Source organism: Crassostrea angulata, chromosome 8, assembly GCF_025612915.1.
Source record: "Crassostrea angulata isolate pt1a10 chromosome 8, ASM2561291v2, whole genome shotgun sequence".
NCBI lineage: Eukaryota > Metazoa > Mollusca > Bivalvia > Ostreida > Ostreidae > Magallana > Magallana angulata.
Window position 1 is genome coordinate 29668189 of NC_069118.1, and position 17046 is coordinate 29685234.

The following is a 17046-nucleotide window of genomic DNA, read 5'->3' on the forward strand; positions in this document are numbered from 1 at the left end:
GTTTTACCATTAGTTTCACCGGAATATTAGTCTCGCCCTTTGGTTTTTATTACCATTCAGAGAGTTCATTTGAGTTAATCAGATTGATGTTGATATGTGGCCCTTCAGAAACCTGCAGGCAATGTCGGTGTAAGATCTCAGGGTATTATCTGATCCATATGTTGTTACAAGTTACAAACTTTAGAGTCAGTTTTGTTCTAAACTTAACTGGAGTTAATTATCCTGTTACATGTATTTGGTAAAATCACACATTTAGGTTATACCCCCCCAACCCCCCCCCCCCCCCCCCCCCCACACACACACACAACCATTTTCCAACCCCTCCTCCCAAATATTTTGTAACTGAAAGATGTTTGTTGTTGATTCAGTGGTGTTTTAATTTCGATCGACATTCATGTTTACTATAAAATGGCAGTGCAACTTTATCAATCTTAATCAGTTTAAGAAAAACCCACTTATTTCAACCTCTTATAAGTCCATGAAACTTAATACAAGTATTACACTTATGTTTGCTATGAGCTGCTTCTTCTAATTATACTCATGAGTATTCTAGAAGAATTAATTGTGCAATGATTTAAATATTAAGATATGGAATTGAAGTATTACACTTATGTTTGCTATGAGCTGCTTCTTCTAATTATACTCATGAGTATTCTAGAAGAATTAATTGTGCAATGATTTAAATATTAAGATATGGAATTGAAGTATTACACTTATGTTTGCTATGAGCTGCTTCTTCTAATTATACTCATGAGTATTCTAGAAGAATTAATTGTGCAATGATTTAAATATCAAGATATGAAATTTCTGGGCGGTTTATTTATAGCTATACTCTCTCTCTGTTGTTTCCTGGAGAACATTGCTTTGTTTGTAACTGTTTAGGTAGGATTGAGTAAAACTCTTTAATTATCATAAAGTATATAATCTCTTCTAAGAGGATTAATAATAAAAATGCCAACCTAAATGAGGCTAAGACTTTCAGTCCATTTATTACAGTGTAATTGTATGTACCCTTGTTTGGTCTGTCAGATTATTGCATAACTTTGTTGACACAGACACACTTTTATATCTTTCTCTCTGGAGCAGACTTGTATAGGCAAGAAGAGAGCTAGTCCATAATACAACAAATCTGCTGAGTAAGCAAATCAAATATTGCCCCAGGACCCAAGGCAGAGAAAATCTCACTTCCCACCCTAAATTTAAAAAAACCCAAAAAAAACATTTTTACACTGTATTGATTTATTTCCGTTCGGAAAACATTTTACATGAAAAATATAATTACTAACTTAATTTTACTAACTTAAATTTACTTCCTCTCTTCGTGGATTTTTTGGAATGTTTCTTTGTTCCTTTGTTCTGGCTTATGGTATTTATAATTCCCCCTTAAGAACCCCAATTATCTAGGGCATGTTTTTTCTAAACTCTCTCATGCATGTCAACAGCTGTTGGCTGATTTTCCAGTTTTCACTGTGTTCTAAAAATAGCCTATAGCTGCCTTGTTGTTGAGGCCCAGTGTTTTGAAAAGGGAAGAGAGAGAGAGAGAGAGAGAGAGAGAGAGAGAGAGAGAGAGAGAGAGAGAGAGAGCACTCATAGTTCTGTGTATCTACATGTACATGTATTTATAATGATTTTAATATTAGTGTTTATTTTTTTTTCTTTGTTGAGTTTAGTAACTGTTTAATTCATAGGACTCCAACGATAATTATTTAATTAAAATTACAAATTAGATTCATTGGCATTCCATTTGAATGAGTGTTAAGACCGAGGTAACACAAAGAAAATTTTTGTTACTGCAGAATTATCATAATATGCTTACTATACATTTTAAGACATTGAAATTAAGTACATTTAGGTTCACAACAGGCCACATTGCTTTTTACGTCAGCCTAAATTAGTCGTAAAAAAAAGAAATTTTAAATTCAGATTTGCGCTATTCCTCGATCAATGCACGAAAATACGAGCATGCCTGACATTTAATTCGAACAAAAGGGAAGCTTGATTAAGATGCTCAACAGAGGCCCATAATTAAACGTTTTGTTGATCTCTGACTCTGTTTTGACACTTTCCCTAATGTATGGTGGTTTAATTGTTAGTAGAATACAACGGCATGCCATGATGATTCTGCAGGCCAGCATGATAATGATCACACATGGAATGTTTTTTAACGAACTTCCCGTTGTAATTTTAAGGGAATTTAATAATTGTGGAGAGGGATTATGATATTATAGATGATTTATGATTTATTTTAGAGTTTGTTCCTTTAACAGAGATGACTCGAAATGGTACCTCGTTATGTTAAAATTTCAATACTCTATTTCATTAGTGAGTGATTTTGATTTTTTTTTAAAATTCCCTAGTAATTTTGTTTCAATGAAAGCTTTGAATTTAATCGGCAAGATAAAGCTTTGGAAGCTTTTTATGTAAATGTCATTTGCTAACTCTGATGATGGAAGTTCAATCTAAGTAGGGCACTTTATTGCTTCAATCAAAACATAATATGAATGTATGTTTTTCCTGACAGTTAGGAGACAAGTTTATTATTCCCATAAATTCCTCAAAATGAATTTTTCTATTTAACACGACTGCGATTCGCGATCTTAATTTATTTCACAACGATTGATAAACAAGTTCTACAACTTATATTAATCTCTCTCGTTGGCACGGATGTTAGCGTGAGGGGGTCATTGGTGTGGGAAGAAGCCGGAGTACCCGGAGAAAACCCACGTGTCCAAGCGGGCGACCGCCATACCCTATAACATACAACCACGGTCGATCGCGGGGATCGAACTCCGGTCGCAGCGGTGAGAAGCGAGTGCATTGTCCACTATACTACTACACTACACGACTGGGGTGTATCAGTTAACAGTGTAATCTTCAGAATGATAATGTCAGCACTGCAGTGTTTTAATTTGTGTGTCCCCCCTCTCACCTGAATTTTTTTCAGTGCATTATTAGATTAGGCAATATATACGTCCTCCTAGGTGTTTGACCCATTTGATAAATTATATCAGATGGACTTGAATCCTGTATGAAATCTAAATAGTTCAATGACAGGACCGTGAACTTAATATTGTAGATCAGCCATTATGTACGGAATGTGAAAACCCTTCTGAACAATACTAGTGAAATGATCTTATTAGATATTGTAAAGATTATTTTAAAAATTGAAATCCTGCATGAATATTGCTTGCCCTTACAGATATCTCAGCCAATGCAAATATGACTTACTCAGTGAAGCCATTCTAGAATTCAGAACAAAGACTTTATTTTAGATGGAGTATTTTAAATCATCTACATGTATATGGTGTAGGATTATTTCCTTTTGGATTATTTCACATCTTCTTTCCAAACTGCTTTACATATGAAGGTCAATATATCATAGGGTTTCGGTATTTTGAATGCTATCTCTATCTGTAAAATGATATTTGCCGCCCTTACATTCGATTGCGTCCTTGAATTTCGGAATTTCCTCATCTGAGTTGAATGGCTCTATAAAAATACAGGGTATTTTTAGTAAAGGGGATTTTACCTCAAAAACTTTTTTTAGGAAGATATCATTTTGATGTCACATGATACCAGTTTCGCTCTGTTTGGCCTATATTTGAAATATAAAGTTGATAAGAGCTAGGAGATGGGAGCTTAGATAATTACTAAGGTCAAAAATGCCATACTTTAGTAACATAACCTTTACTATGATCATTGTACATGCGCGGATCTAGAGGGGGGTCCCAAACCACACACACAACCCCCCCCCCCCCATCCCACCCCCCGGAAAAAGATGAAAATTTATTAAATTTACATATTAAAAGTATCGCAAAAATGCCTCAGCTCATGTACAGTGTACAATTTTTACATGGTACAACAGTTTTCTAAATCTATTAAGATTACGATATCCCTCTTCCGCCCTCTTACCCTAGATATTCCAGAAAGATTCGGTCCCTGTCTATTTATAATGCTGACAGCATCATTGCGAATCCTCAACTGTTGCATTAGTATTGCAAGTGAAATTTTCTTTATTGATAAATTCAGGAACATTCTGAGAAATGATGCAATTAAGTCAGATTTTTCTGAGCATTGCATTTGCAAGCTTTTTCCAGAAGGATTTGGATCAGGCCATTACACTGCCATGACTCAAATAATGAATCATGTTCCCCACGACATGGAATCAATCATGCAAATTATATGGAAGTCCATCCAGTGGCTAGTTATTTTCTATTGATAGATTTAGTGGACAAAGGGGCATAACTCTTATTACTTGAATTTGCATAAGTTGATGAATTGGTTTCCACTTTGATTTCTGTCATGTGTAAATGTTAATCAAATTCATGGTTCGTTTTTTTTCCCTGTGTTGTAGGAGCCGCGCTAGGATGAGACATGCCCTCCATGGTTTGTGTGTCACCCCACAGAACAATCTGAAAATCTGTCAAGTACGTACCGGTAACCCTGTAACACTCTACAAAAACATCCAGATATATGGATGCTATGAATTTGTAAATGTATTGTGTGAAACTACTGAAAATCCAGAGCAAAATGTTGATTATGACAAGATATGGCATCGTCGGAAACCCACGGTCGGTCTCGCTTCTCTTACCTCTAAAGGTAAGAGAAGCGAGACCGACCGTGGGTTTCCGACGATGAAGATATGGATGAATGTTATCATGTTTATATCCATTTTATCAAGTAATTTTTAATTAATTGAATTAACTTTACTCATAAAGCAACACTCCCTAAACTACAAACAAACAAGAATAAAATACTTTGTAAAAAAAATTTGAATGTTTTAAAGTACATATAGTGTGACATCTCTCTATCAAAAAGAAATAAATATGAAACCTTGAAAGAGTTGGGTTGGTAATAGCTAAATTGCAAGAATTAGAATGGCACTGGGTACATTTAAGTTTTGAATACGTGACCAGTTTGATGATTTTCATTTTGATTGTTGTGACATTGCGCAAACTGTCTGTGACAGTTTGTTGACATGTATCTCGGTTTGTAGATGACATTACGTAACATTACTGATTTCATGTCACGTAGTTGCCCACAGTTTGATATACTAGTATACATGCATGTACATTGCAGTTGGCACTCAAATACATGTACTGTACTAAGATAGCGAAGCAACGAAAAAGAAATTAAATAGTGTTTTAAATGTGTATTTCTATAAAGGTGTGTTCTTTTTTTTCTCTCTGTGAATCTTTACTGTCCAATTGTTGATACACTGGTAACCACCCTCCACCTCTCCCCCCTCAATCAAACACAGGATCTAGAGCTTTCAAAAAGGGGGAGGGAGGGAATGATTTTTCACTATTTCAAAAGTATGCTGCCTCAAATTTTGTGATTGGCAAGATAAAACTATTGGAAAGAATTCATTGAATGAGGAATTCACATATTACCGGTATCTTCAAAATAACGGTATTGAAAGCCCTGTCTGTCATTGGATGTGAACTCTTCAAATCTCAAGAGTCAAATTTTATATATAGTAAATAAACATTCTGTGACAGGATATAGGATCGTGGAATATCATAATTAGAAAGAAGGATATTATTGCAAATAGTTCAATCATTCATTTTTGAATTGATCAACACTTGAACTTCATGTGTATGAGGATGTTATTGTAGTAATTGTACTATATGTTACTTTAAAAAATGTTCTCTAAGCATGCCAATATTGATGGTTGATTCAGTATCACAGCACTTGGCTCTGTTTTGTCAGTTGAGAGAGAGAGAGAGAGAGAGAGAGGAGAGAGAGATAATTCAGTCATTATATAAGGAATAAGGAATCATTCTTTGAGTATTATGAGGTGATAATTTTGGTCGGGGCATGATCAAATCCTATAAAGCCCAAAGGGCTTTATGATAGATTTGATCACGCCCCGACCGAAATTATCACCTCATAATATTCAAAGAATGATTCCTTATTACTTATATTTATATAATTTCAAGCCATCATCCGATTAAATATTCAAATATAAATAAGCAAACCCCGTTGGCGCCTCAATTTGGTGTCATTTGAAGTTATGGGTTTTATAGTACAAAATTGATACGTAGTGTTATCACAGGTGAAGTCACTGGAAAATATAGATATTATAATATATACAAAAGATATATGTAATACATTGTATTAACATGATTAATATTAGAGTGTAGAACATGAATGTATTGCTCATCTGATTGAATTTGACCTGAATGTCTTAGTTTGTTTTTTCTTTGTAGAATGGTATTGAGGTGTACAGTGAATTCATGAAGAATGAAATTGGTAAAATTCTGCAGCAATTCTTTGGTGACTCAGTCAATGGTCTGAAGAATGGCATGAGAAAACAACTGTGAGTCATTTGGTATTTGGAGACGTAAGAAAGATAACTCTATTTAATTAAACGAAACAATTCTTCCCCTATTGGACAATTGAAGCCATGATTTTGATGTGTCTGTGAGTTATTTTTGGATTTTTTTAGTAAAAAAAAATATACATGTATTGGAATTGTCAAGACTTTCTACAAAGGCATCTCTGTTCTTTGAAAAAAATTATCTGACTTTATCCATTGAAACGAAATGAATTGTTAAAATTTAAAAAAAAAAAATTGATCTTCTTGAATCCGATTGATACTAAAATGTGAACATTCTATTTGGTTTTCTTTTTAAAATGATGTGTACCGGTAGTATGATTTATTTCAGACTGATGTAATATTTTTGGCAAATCTAATCATTAAATTCTCAGAAAGCTTCCATCTTGCAAAATTACACCTTATTCAGCAAAGTGTTGTAGTTTCTTTAGAAAAATTTTGACATTTTCGTGTTTATTACAGGGAGGTACAAACCTTTGTTGACTTGATTATTGATGCCCTATTGTATGTACCCAAAAAATCGGAGATCCATCGGTCCTGTCACACGGTTCTGAAATCCAGCAATCGGCAGACAAAGGATTCACCGTGTGTCACTCACAGAAAGCCTGTCCAGACTGTATATAGCCAGCATTGTCTGAACAGTTCATACAAGGTCAATCATGAGGAAAAGTCAGGTGAGTTCACAGGTTAAAAAAAGAAAAAAACAGATGAAGATAGATGCATTGGATAATATTTATATTTTAGGCTTAAAGTTTTTCTGTTCAAGTTTACCACTGGAAGTTCTTTTTTTTTTTAGAAATGGATCTAAAAATTTAATGATTTGAAAATTTATAATTTTCACAATCTTGGGATTAATCCTTTTTTTGTGAATTTTTTTATGAACTTTTACCAAAACTGCTGTTAAAGTTCTAGCTGTTCTCTTGCATATTTAAGTCAAAGAAAGAAAATTAATATCAAGTGTCTTGTAAGATTTCTTAATATTCTGTAGTGGTAGGATAACTTTATTTATTAAGAATATGTTTGTTTGGGAGACTGTTGCAATTTGTGTGCTAATGTTCTAAGGCACATTTTACTGTTGCCTTTCTTCATAAGTTCTTCACAAAGACAGGCACTTGTTCCATACATGGTACACATACATGGTACACATACATGGTACACATACACGATACACATACATGGTACAACCCTGTAAAGTAAACGAAGGTGGACCAATGTATAAAATGTAAACCTGTGGGTTATTTTTTTTTTGTCCCAAAGCCTGCATCCTTTAACCTTGATTAAGGATGTCTAATCCATCGCAATGTTAGACAACTCCTGTATTTGTGCCTTGTTGTGTATTACAGAGCCCAGCAGTCTCCCCCACAACTGTGTATTGGACCGCATCCTCCACGTCCAGACGCTGGACCAGATGGACATTGAGGAGATCCACCCCCTGTATGTCAAGGTCAAAGAACACCTGGCATCCCACCCACAGGACAGGTGGGTACAGATTTCATTGATATCGATATTAATAATCTTTTTTTCCTGATTTCTTTTCTCTTAACATTTCCTTTCTCAGCATTTTTTTAAATTTCAATTATTTTAAAGAATTTGATAAAAGAAAAAATTATATCTTTTTTATTTGGAGAGTTCAATTTTTGATGTAGGCGATAAGAAAAGATTTTCATTTAAAGTATTGATATATGTTATAATAGAACAATTAGACAAGTTATATGAATCCAAGTACTTGATGTACAGTAATGCAGGAATCCTTGATGAAATGTACTTGAGGATATTTCAATAAGATAATGTCTATGATTTATAACTGTATGAGAATTTCATAAGCAGCACAAATTGAGCAATGTTATCTTTGATTCCTTTCCATGTGAAATACATGCATGATTATTGCTGTCAGAAATACATGTATTTAATATTTGAATGATCAATAGATGGGTTACATTTTTGGCCAATCACATTTGTTCTAGATCTTGTCCCATTTTGAATTTATCCTGGTAAAGTTGTGTTTAAATTTATGTTCACTGAAAGTGAGAGCCAGTTGGATGAAATTGGCAATGAAAATTTCCTGATACAGCAGCAAAGGAAAAAAGATTGTTTCATATAAAATGCAGACCTTTCAGACTCTTTTCTATTTTGATTGATTATATAGTTCCAACTGGAATTTGTACGGGCCGTTCACCCAGGAGACCTGGCTTACTCCTTGCCTAGAGGACCCATTGAGCCAGCCCGACCCAGAAAGCATCGAGTTCGCCGTTAATCAGGTCAAGAGACACAATGTGTCTAAGACTGCCCAGGACTGCTCTATAATGGTGGCCATGCAGCAGATCTCTCCCAATACAAGCAGGTAAGTCTAACCCTACATCAGGAATGAAGAGACAGTAGATTGACTGTCTGAAATTTGTACCACGCAGTTCATAGTTGATTTCTCCCCCTTTTTTTCAGTGAGTACTGTAGATTCCTAATTAAACGCGAGGAATTAATATCTGCAAATAATCGCGAGAAGCACATCTTGGAATTTTACAATCTTGCTTAAATTTTTTCGGATATATGTTGATTACATGAAACTGTGATAAAAATTCGTCATTCGCAAATTATTGTTTTCACGATTTGATGGAAAACGGTTGAATCGTGGAATTAAGTACTCGTGTAAAATAAGGAATTTACAGTATATGTAAATTTTAATTAATTTATTTAGCATATATTTACCGGTAAACTTTATTTTACGTTTATCTTTTTCTTGATTCCAGTGAAAACAACGATATGGTGCTGACGGACAGTTACGGCAGGAAGTACATATTTTCCGTGGTGATCATTGACCTTGACCCGAAGCCAGTGGACAAGATCAAGAAGTACCACCGCCAGCAGTCGGACATTGTCCAGGCCTTCGAGGAGGAGCAGTCCGAAAACGAGACCGACGACTGCACCCTCAACGATTAATTTAAGCTGACGGTCACTGTGTCAGTGAAAGTCAAGGTCAAAGTGTCAAGGGCATAACATTTTTAAGGCCATTATTAGGACGTGGCATTGCGTTACTTTAGGAGATAAAGTCTGTGTTAAGTGTGATTGTTTTGAGATTGAATGAAGACTATTATTTTTTTTTTTATGAGTACCGGTATTGTTGTGGATTAAGAAAGAATTTTTTGTTTGTTTCCATGGTTATATTCTTAAAAAGAATTTTCCAAGGCAGTCTAGCAAACTTCTAGTCATATATACCTTGTGTTGTTGGGGTTTTTTTTTATAATTTTTTTTCTTTAAGAAAAAACAATATTTTGTTGCCATCATTTTGTGTGTCAGATATTGTTAGAGTGCTACCTATTAAAAAAGTTATGACCTTTACGCCCAAAAAAAGTCATCATTGATTTTCAAAATATATAAATTATATATAATATAAATATATAAAAATATCATGTTTGTGATTAAAAAAATCTACATATCAAAATGCCAAATTTCAATTAGAAGAAATATCAAAAATTTTGTTTACATTAGGATTAAAATACAGTTTTAAGGGTCCAGTTATGAAAGATTTTTGTATTTGTTTTGAATTTGCCGGTGGTAATTAGCTCTATTGTTAGAATAGTGTTTATTTTATTCTCTATACATACATGTGCTGCATTCTCCCCATTCTTTCTGTCTCTCAGTGTCTTCATCTCTCTGTTTCTCCAAATCTTTTGATATTCAACCCTCACTCTCTCTTTCCTAATGAAGACAGAGTTTTTTCCCAAGAGATGAATGTTTTAAATTCGTCAGTTTTACTGCATGTACAATATAATGTTTAATGGTAATTTCTTATTGTCGTGAGTTTTTTTTTCTTAAGCCATGTTTGTTAAAAAGTTCAATGAATTATGTATTTGAGGAATATGCTGTGAACGATCAGTTTTGTTTTAATCATTTTAGTTTGTAAGGTTTTTTTGTGTTTATTTTTAAAGAGTCATGGAGACTTCTAGTATCTAAGATACATGATGTGCCAAAATAGATTTATTGGGTAGAAATATGGGTTTTTGGTCCTTTTGATTTAAAAAAAAAAATAGTTATAGATATTTAGTTTTCCCAAATGAAAAAGAAAATCTGATTCATGTCAAGTTCTACACAAGAATCATCACAAGAGAGTCCCTCTGCTGTTTGTTCATCCCACCTAAAGATTACCTTTTGTATCTTTTCTTTTTTTTAAAGAGAAAGTTCCTATATTTATCTTATTTGTGTCCAGCAAACATGAAAAGATTCAATGTATTGATGATAGAGAAATCCCAAAGATAGTTGGTGCATTTTGAAACTGGTGCTACTCCACTCTATACATGTAGTTCTCTGCAATATGAAGTCAGCTGATAAGTTGCAGTTGCAATTTGTGTGCTAATGTTCTAAGACACATTTTTTTCTTTATTGGTGTCTTTAATTTATACTTTTCTCTTAGTCGAACATTTGTTCAACCTATGGAATTTACCCCCCCCCCCCCCCTCCCCTTGTTGATTTTGAATTAAATAAAAATTTAAACAAGCACACAATCTAAAAGATTGATTTTATATAAATTTGTGTTCTTGTCACTTTTGTGTTTTTGGGAGGGAAGGGGCTGATGTAAAGTTTAAGTTCACTAGGGTGCATGGACTTTTTACCATGGAATCTATTCATCGTCTTAATATTGTCATCATTTAACATCTCTTCAACATTTTTCAATGATTATATCAATCCCATTTAGGTGTGACTTTTTGGATTGCAACCAAATTGAATATGGTGAAATCCATAGTCACACCAAAAAAAAAAGAATTGATGATTTAATATAAGTCTAGCCTAAAGCCATGTACGATAAATCGTCAGTTAGGTCATGCGTTAATGTCAATGTTGAATTGGTGACCCTCTTGCCATCTATAATGATTACACCAATCAGAAGCAATCACATCTGCTGTGATGGCCATGTGTCTGACCCAGTTATTCAATATCATGTGTGTAAAAATTGTTTAACCTTCATTATTTACTAAATTAACAGTGTTTGGTCTCAAATTTGATTGTTCTCATAGAAAAAATTCAACATTAGGTTAGTTGATTAAATTGAATCTTGGATTTAATTTAAAAAGTATAAATATTATTGGATACCAGCTCACATCTTGCAGGCAAGATAAGTTGTGTCAGACTTGAATTTGTATATAATCCTTCTTTAATACTATGAGAAGAATCTCTTATTAATAATCAATTGTTCAAGATTATCAACATAAACTCAGCAGAATCAAGTTCTTCAGAACCAGTTTTAATATGGGCTGTGAATCTAAAAATTAAGTGATCCGATAACCTATTGTGGAAAACAGTCTGTTGACAGTACTCTGCTATATTGAATCTCTTGTTTCCATTTATAATGTATTGGTGAATGATATGATTTCAGGTATATAACATGTAATCTCATAAAATATTTTTTTTTTAAATCTTGCGGTTGATGCTTTGCACAGACAACCAAAAGGAATTATCAAATCTTGTTTTGGGTAACATTAAGGTACAGGACAAGCATGTTTTTTTGTGAATCAAAAACTTTTATTACCATGTCTTAAATGTAACTTTAGTAAAAGAAATGCAGTTTTTACATTGTTAAATTTGGTAAAAGAAACCAAATATGTGTACATGATTGCCACGGTATTAATTTGTTTTTACTTATAAGTATTAATTTGTTTTTACTTATAAAGTTGCAGGTATACTACTGAATTTAATGATAGTGCTTTTGAATGGATACGCATCATTAGGCCATTGCTAACCCCTAAAATAGATTCTGATAAAGTTTAATTTATTTAATAATAATTGTTTCTTCACTTCTAGCTACATACAAGTTTTCTCTCAATCTTCATATCTTCATGCCCAGACACTTACTACCAGTACATGTATATATTTACCCTCTTTTTCCCTGTACTTTGTCCTGTTACATACATTTTATTCCCTTACCCCCCCCCCCCCCCCCCCCCACACACACACACACACACACAAAATGACCCACCTACCCACACACATAATAAATTAACAAATATTAACAATTGTTTTGTGTTCTCATAAGAATTGTTTGCATCATATTTTTTCTCATATTTTTAACATATTCCCATTTGATTTGGTTCTGGTTTTTTGTATAACAAAGTCAATTAATGTCAGTTTGAAGTTATTAATTTTTTAACGTAATATTAAAACATAGTTGGTTAACAGAATATTAAAAATAAGTGATTTAAATTACATAAATACAATGTACAATTGATAAAATATTAATAACAATTTTAACAATTAACCTAAAGTATTATCCTTTTCCTCCTTGGGGGAAGGGGTGACATATTCAGTAATTGGGTGGCCCCTTTGGGCTCATTGAAATGCAGAATAACCCCCTTCCCTTGCCATAATGCAAGGATACACCAAAAAAAGCAGTCTTGGTTGTTCCTGTGCAATTTGGGTTTTAGAATGTCCAGTATGAATATATTAAGAATTTCAAATGGTGCTGGATTTCAAGCATAATATTTTTTTCTGATTAATAATAATTATGATTATAGATTTAATATAAAATCATGTGTTTATTCAGGTTCTCTTTCTTTGTATTTTGTGTGATGCATTAGGCTTTTGTATGCAGAATGACTTCGTTAAGATGGTATGGGACGCCTCCATGTTGTGACGTGACGTAATATTTATCGAAATAAAAAAGTATAAATTAATAAATAGTTCCTTTACCAAAATTGAAAGCTTACAGCATAGCGTAGTGGGTTAGTGGATTCACTACGTACTTGTAAGTCATGAATTCAAATCCCGCTGGGGGGGGGGGGGGGGGGGGGGGGGTTTAAAAATTTTTTTTTTACTTTTTCAAATATTTTTAAAACATAATTTTTGGTAAAATATTGTAATATTTAAAAATTTGAAAACGATGAAAGCATTTTATTTATAATGTACTTAAATCCACATTAATATTGACAGATGTCCCATACCACCTTAATTAGAGAGGATTTTCATGGTAATGAAAGATGTAAATGACTTCAACTGTTTTAAATGCTATATTCTTACTCTTAAGAATTACCTGGTTTAACTTTTGTACGTTAAATTTACCTGCAGCTAAATTTTAGTGGTAATTTGTTTTAATTTTGCTTTACAGGGTATTTATTTTTCTCAGATTTTTTTTTATTCAATAAACTTTGAATTGATGAAGTATGATTTGCCCATTTTATATAACAGTTAATATTTTTATAATTTTAGTCTAACGTTGACTTGATCATTGTCAACGGTTTACAAGATAAAACTATTGATAAAACTATTGACACATTGATCTTGTTAATTATTATAGATTGTTTATTATAGATTGTAAGTAAGCTGAAAATCTTTAAATGACAGAATTTTATGATGTAGTATGTTCTGGGAGCTATCATTTTACAGCTTGCATTAACTTGCTACCTTCATATAAAAAAGTTTGAACAGTTTATATATATATATATATATATATATATATATATATATATATATATATATATATGTGCTTTTTGGCACAAATACGTTACATCTTGTCAAAAAAATAATTTTAATGTAGTATATACATGTACATCCATTTATTTGCATAATTACAGATGCATAATTATGTTTTAATCCCTAGCTAAAACTATGAAATCTAACCATCCCCCAGGTTGTGCATTTAAAAAAGATATCTTAATATGCAACTGATTGCATCCCATCTACCATTTATAAAACATGTACCAAGGGAGTTAACTGTGAAAAAGATGCATGTGTTCTGTTGTGCTGCCTGCAAATATTTTGTTTTAAGACCTATTTGTTGCAAATCAAATAAAATATTCAAAATGTTATGGTTCAAGTTATTGATTTTATTGATTGAGCCTAAAACTATGCGACTGCCCAATGTGCTGGTCTTGCTCTTGCTCTTTTAGACCAGGCCTCAGAATCATGAAACAATCTAAGACTTACATCAAAAATTGTAGTCTAGACTTTCTTTTAAATAGCTGTTGATTAAAAACGCTGCCAAAATTGATATGCTATTAAAGGTGTCTTCATATAAAGTTGTTAATTGCAAATTTCAAATGTCATATTATGAAAAACAATCATATTATGACGGACTTAAATTTTGACTAAAGTCTGAAATTGCTTCATGATCCTGAGTACAGGTCTGAGGAGGATTAGAAAGACAAGACCTTAGGTTGACACCCCCCTTCTCTCTCTCTCTCTCTCTCTCTCTCTCTCTCTCTCTCTCTCTCTCGTCATTTTGTATGATTTTATGATCATGAACCATAATTGTGAGTTTCGAATGCTCAGTTCATATTTTAATTTTATTGAATAAAGACTGGCTCTAAGCTTTTTGCACGACGAAATATTAATGGAATGTTTTGTGAAGTGGTTGATAAATAGGGAAGAGAATTGATTTGAAGTGTGCCCCTCATGCGTACGTCACTCCGGAAAACCATTTATCACTTGAGGACATTTTTGTTCAGGCGTGTCATCAAACTGTGTACTGGAAATATATTCTTTGTAAGTATAATTGTGATATTTAACAATTATTTTTGACGATTAAATGATTACTTATTATTTTCGTTGCATTAATGTACATCGTTAATTAGTTTTCAATGCTAAATCATATGAGGCGTAGTTTAAATCTAGCATTAGGACCAACGTATTATATTTGTAACAAATGAGTCATGTTTTGCCTAATTTGTAATGCAAAACTTCGACCTTGATTTGCATTTTTTTTTTAAACGAGGAAAGTGGAATAAAAAAAAATACATCAACAATTATTGTGTAACTTTACATTCCAGAGAGAATAAACTGAGAGGGTATCTTACCTGCTCTATATGGCTATTGCATCAGCAACCAAAGATATTGCCGTCTTAGAGGATTTCAAAACCGCACAGGATGCGATAAAATGTGACCTCTGTCCAAATTCTGTCGAACTTCACTGTAAAAGGTGTGACGTCAGGCTGTGTGGAACCTGTGTCTCAAAACATGTGTCAAAAATTCAGAATAGCCACGAAATTGTAAGTTTCGTTTCGCGGAAATCGGAGCCTTCGTTTCCAGTGTGTCAATTTCATTTAAACACAAAATGTGAGTTTCATTGTCAGACATGTTACATTGCAGTGTGTTCGAAATGTATTACGACTGGCCACAAGTTTCACAAGATTGTAGATTTGATGGAAATTTTCAAGTCAAAGTTGGATTCAATTCAGCAAAGTTCAGACGACTTAGAAATGGTATGTCTTCCCAAATTCCAAAATATACTTTCTCATTCGGAATTGCGGTTAACAACAATTGCTACTGAATATCAGATTCTGAAGTCTGCCATTAAGAAACATGGACAGGATATGCACCGTATTGTGGATGTCGTAACTAAGCGATTCGAGGACGAGGCTGAAAAAATGGAGCATGAATCGATGACTGAATTGAAGAACCATATATCAGAAACCAGACGGTCGATTGAAGAAATGCATAGCCTAGTAGAAGAAAATAAACGCTTAATGCTATCAAACGATGTTGGAAAGGCGCTGTCTTATGATGCTGACATAGAGAGATATCGGAAAGGAAAACAAGAAATTAGAGCCTCGGTTCCAGATTTCAAGCGAGTTAGTCTAACGACGGACGAGCTTTGTTGTCTGTTTGGGTCATTGAAGACACCAGAGAAAGAAGGTTTTATCGAAAAGAACATTATAAAAGACACGGGGAAAGAGAATTTACTGAGAGTTGCAAAAGAGTTTCTATTGATGCCGAGTATATCGGCTACAATAGACAGCGGTTCCGACCACGTTCAACGTGTCTGTTGTCAAGAGACGGACGAAGTTTGGGTCAGTGGGAATGGTTCAGTCATTACACGCGTAGACATGGAGGGAAATGTCAGGGAAATCCTCCACACTTCTTCTGGCTATGTTCCACATGATCTCGACGTCACTGAACCCGGGGAACTGCTTTACTGTGACAGTACCGAGAAAACCGTTAACGTAGTGCAGAACGGAAAACAGAGGGCGCTCTTGCAATACCAGAACTGGCGACCAATGGGCATCGCTGTGACTGTAGCAGGGGAGATAATTGTTAGTTTGTATAGCGACTTAGAAGGGTGTAGCAAAGTGATAAAATATTGTCTTGGGAGGAATGAAGAACAAGGTCAGGAATCATTGTCACTAGAGAGGCTGCAACCCAAACTTAGAAAGGTCATACAGTACGACGAAAGAGGTGAAAATCTCTACAGATACGCGACCTTCGTTGCCGAAAACGGCGTCAATAATGACATATGCGTGTCTGACCATGGGACAAATACAGTAGTTGTCGTCAATCACGAAGGAAAGTTCCGATTCGTCTACCACAACATATTGTCCCAACGCAAGTACGATACCTTCTTCCCGTGCAGTATCGTGACCGACAGTCAAGGTCATATCCTGATAGCGGACGGCGACAACGACTGCATTCACGTGATCGACTGCAATCGACAGTTTCTTTGCTACATCGACAACTGCAACTTTGCAGGTGTGTGCGGGATCGACATCGACTTTGCAGATAAGCTGTGGATAGGAGAAGTCGACTCGGGGAAGATTAAGGTTGTTGAATATTTGCAACTTGCGGACGAATGACAAAGAGTGTTTAAAGAGAGGATATACATAAAATGTAGGCTATGCCTGTTGTCCAATCCGATTGAATTTATTCAATAAAATTTGATTAAACTGAATTAACGACGGAGAGTGGTATTCTTTTTTTTGTCTCGCTGTCAGTCTGTTCCTGTTCAAGAT

The 17046-nt window shown here is 34.0% G+C and overlaps 2 protein-coding genes across 4 annotated transcripts in view; both read left to right on the forward strand.

Moving 5' to 3' along the window:
* LOC128159241 (inositol-pentakisphosphate 2-kinase-like) overlaps positions 1-14130 on the forward strand; it is a 41752-nt gene extending 27622 nt beyond the window's left edge. For both annotated transcript variants that reach the window (XM_052822304.1, XM_052822305.1), the window contains exons 9-14: positions 4355-4427; positions 6213-6322; positions 6803-7014; positions 7684-7819; positions 8487-8681; positions 9085-14130. In XM_052822304.1, coding sequence (XP_052678264.1) covers positions 4355-4427; positions 6213-6322; positions 6803-7014; positions 7684-7819; positions 8487-8681; positions 9085-9274 — 916 coding nt within the window. In that variant the 3' untranslated portion in view covers positions 9275-14130. The remainder of the gene's footprint in view (positions 1-4354; positions 4428-6212; positions 6323-6802; positions 7015-7683; positions 7820-8486; positions 8682-9084) is intronic.
* Positions 14131-14713: 583 nt separating this feature from the next.
* Positions 14714-17034, forward strand: LOC128158475 (uncharacterized). 2 transcript variants are annotated; one of them, XM_052821342.1, is made up of 2 exons: positions 14714-14806; positions 15091-17034. In XM_052821342.1, the coding sequence occupies exon 2, from the start codon at positions 15127-15129 to the stop codon at positions 16888-16890; it is 1764 nt and encodes a 587-aa protein (XP_052677302.1). In that variant the 5' UTR covers positions 14714-14806; positions 15091-15126; the 3' UTR covers positions 16891-17034. The 2 variants fall into 2 exon arrangements, with proteins under 2 accessions (XP_052677302.1, XP_052677303.1); XM_052821343.1 differs by lacking the exon at positions 14714-14806 and having other exon boundaries at positions 15174-15309; positions 15410-17034.
* Positions 17035-17046: the final 12 nt, after the last annotated feature.

What these genes read in the sequence shown, in the direction of transcription:
- LOC128158475 (XM_052821342.1), top strand. Translation starts at nt 15,127, where the DNA reads ATGGCTATTGCATCAGCAACCAAAGATATTGCCGTCTTAGAGGATTTC.